We start from the raw sequence: 1109 nt of genomic DNA on the forward strand, positions 1-1109 counted from the left end.
AGCCGTGTCCGGCCTCTGCCGGGGCCTGGCCGCGACCCGCGCGGGTGGCAGCGGAGGCGCTTGGAAACCGCTTGTTTCTCGTTGACGTCTGAGGAGGCTGCTTGAGGAGCGGTTAAATGCTCCCCTGCAGCAGCTTCGGCGAGGGCAGCGCTGGCTGAGGCTTTGCTAGATCGAACGGATTTTAGATTTATTAAATCAGAAGCAGGTGACTTCAAATTGCCTTGGTGCAGTTCCCTCCGTGGCGCTTCGGAATTTGTACTTTGTGAGAGAAAAGGGTTGTGAGGTTTTGTGTGACAGGATTTTTTTAAGTGATTAAAATTCAGCGAGTGCTGTGAAGCTGAAAGGAACTCCCCTCAGCTGCTGCTGGCTGGTGTCAGGGGTAAGGTGTGGGACCTGTGTGCTGTGGTGAGAGCCTGGGCAGTGTTCATGCAAAAAGATGGCCCAGCAGCACCTTCTGACAGCAAACTGCTCAGGGGTCTCTCAGAAGGGTGAAATTGTTCCTTGAAGAAATTCTTGGATGGTTTTGGATGTGAAGTTGTCGAGTTCTGCTCGGTCCCTTTCCCCAAGCAGCTGATGGTGCTGCTGGGGTGAGGGTGCATCGTTCTCTCTGCTTTAATTACAAACCAGTGCTGGCTTTAAATCCCTGAGCTCATGATTGCACAGAGAGGGATGCAGCAGCTCAGCTGATCCAGCAGCCTTGGTGCTTCACCACTGGACAGGAATGCTAACAGCAGTGTTGCTCTTCTGACCATGACAGATCAACAAGCCTGAGAAGCTGGAGAGGCCAGAGAGCTGTGATAATGTCAAGGTGGTGGTTCGGTGCAGGCCCCTTAATGAAAGAGAGAAGGCTACAGGCTACAGAATGGCAGTGAGCGTGGATGAGATGAGGGGAACCATCACTGTCCACAAGACAGACTCCTCCAACGAGCCCCCCAAGACCTTCACCTTCGACACGGTGTTTGGGCCAGAGAGTAATCAGCTGGATGTCTATAATTTAACTGCCAGACCTATTATTGACTCTGTCCTAGAAGGCTACAATGGTAAGTCCTCTGTTTTTTTTAAGCCAAGGATCCCATCTCCTCCACCCTGCATGGCTGGGGTTCCTGGTG

General features: G+C 52.5%; 1 protein-coding gene across 1 annotated transcript in view; it reads left to right on the forward strand.

Annotated features, from left to right (window-relative positions):
* Positions 1–754: 754 nt before the first annotated feature.
* Positions 755–1109, forward strand: part of KIF3A (kinesin family member 3A) — a 16138-nt gene continuing 15783 nt past the window's right edge. The window contains exon 1 of the mRNA XM_008950343.1: positions 755–1040. Within this exon, the coding sequence (XP_008948591.1) occupies positions 863–1040 (178 nt within the window). The 5' untranslated portion in view covers positions 755–862. The remainder of the gene's footprint in view (positions 1041–1109) is intronic.

This window comes from Merops nubicus, unplaced genomic scaffold, assembly GCF_000691845.1.
Source record: "Merops nubicus isolate BGI_N331 unplaced genomic scaffold, ASM69184v1 scaffold14492, whole genome shotgun sequence".
NCBI lineage: Eukaryota > Metazoa > Chordata > Aves > Coraciiformes > Meropidae > Merops > Merops nubicus.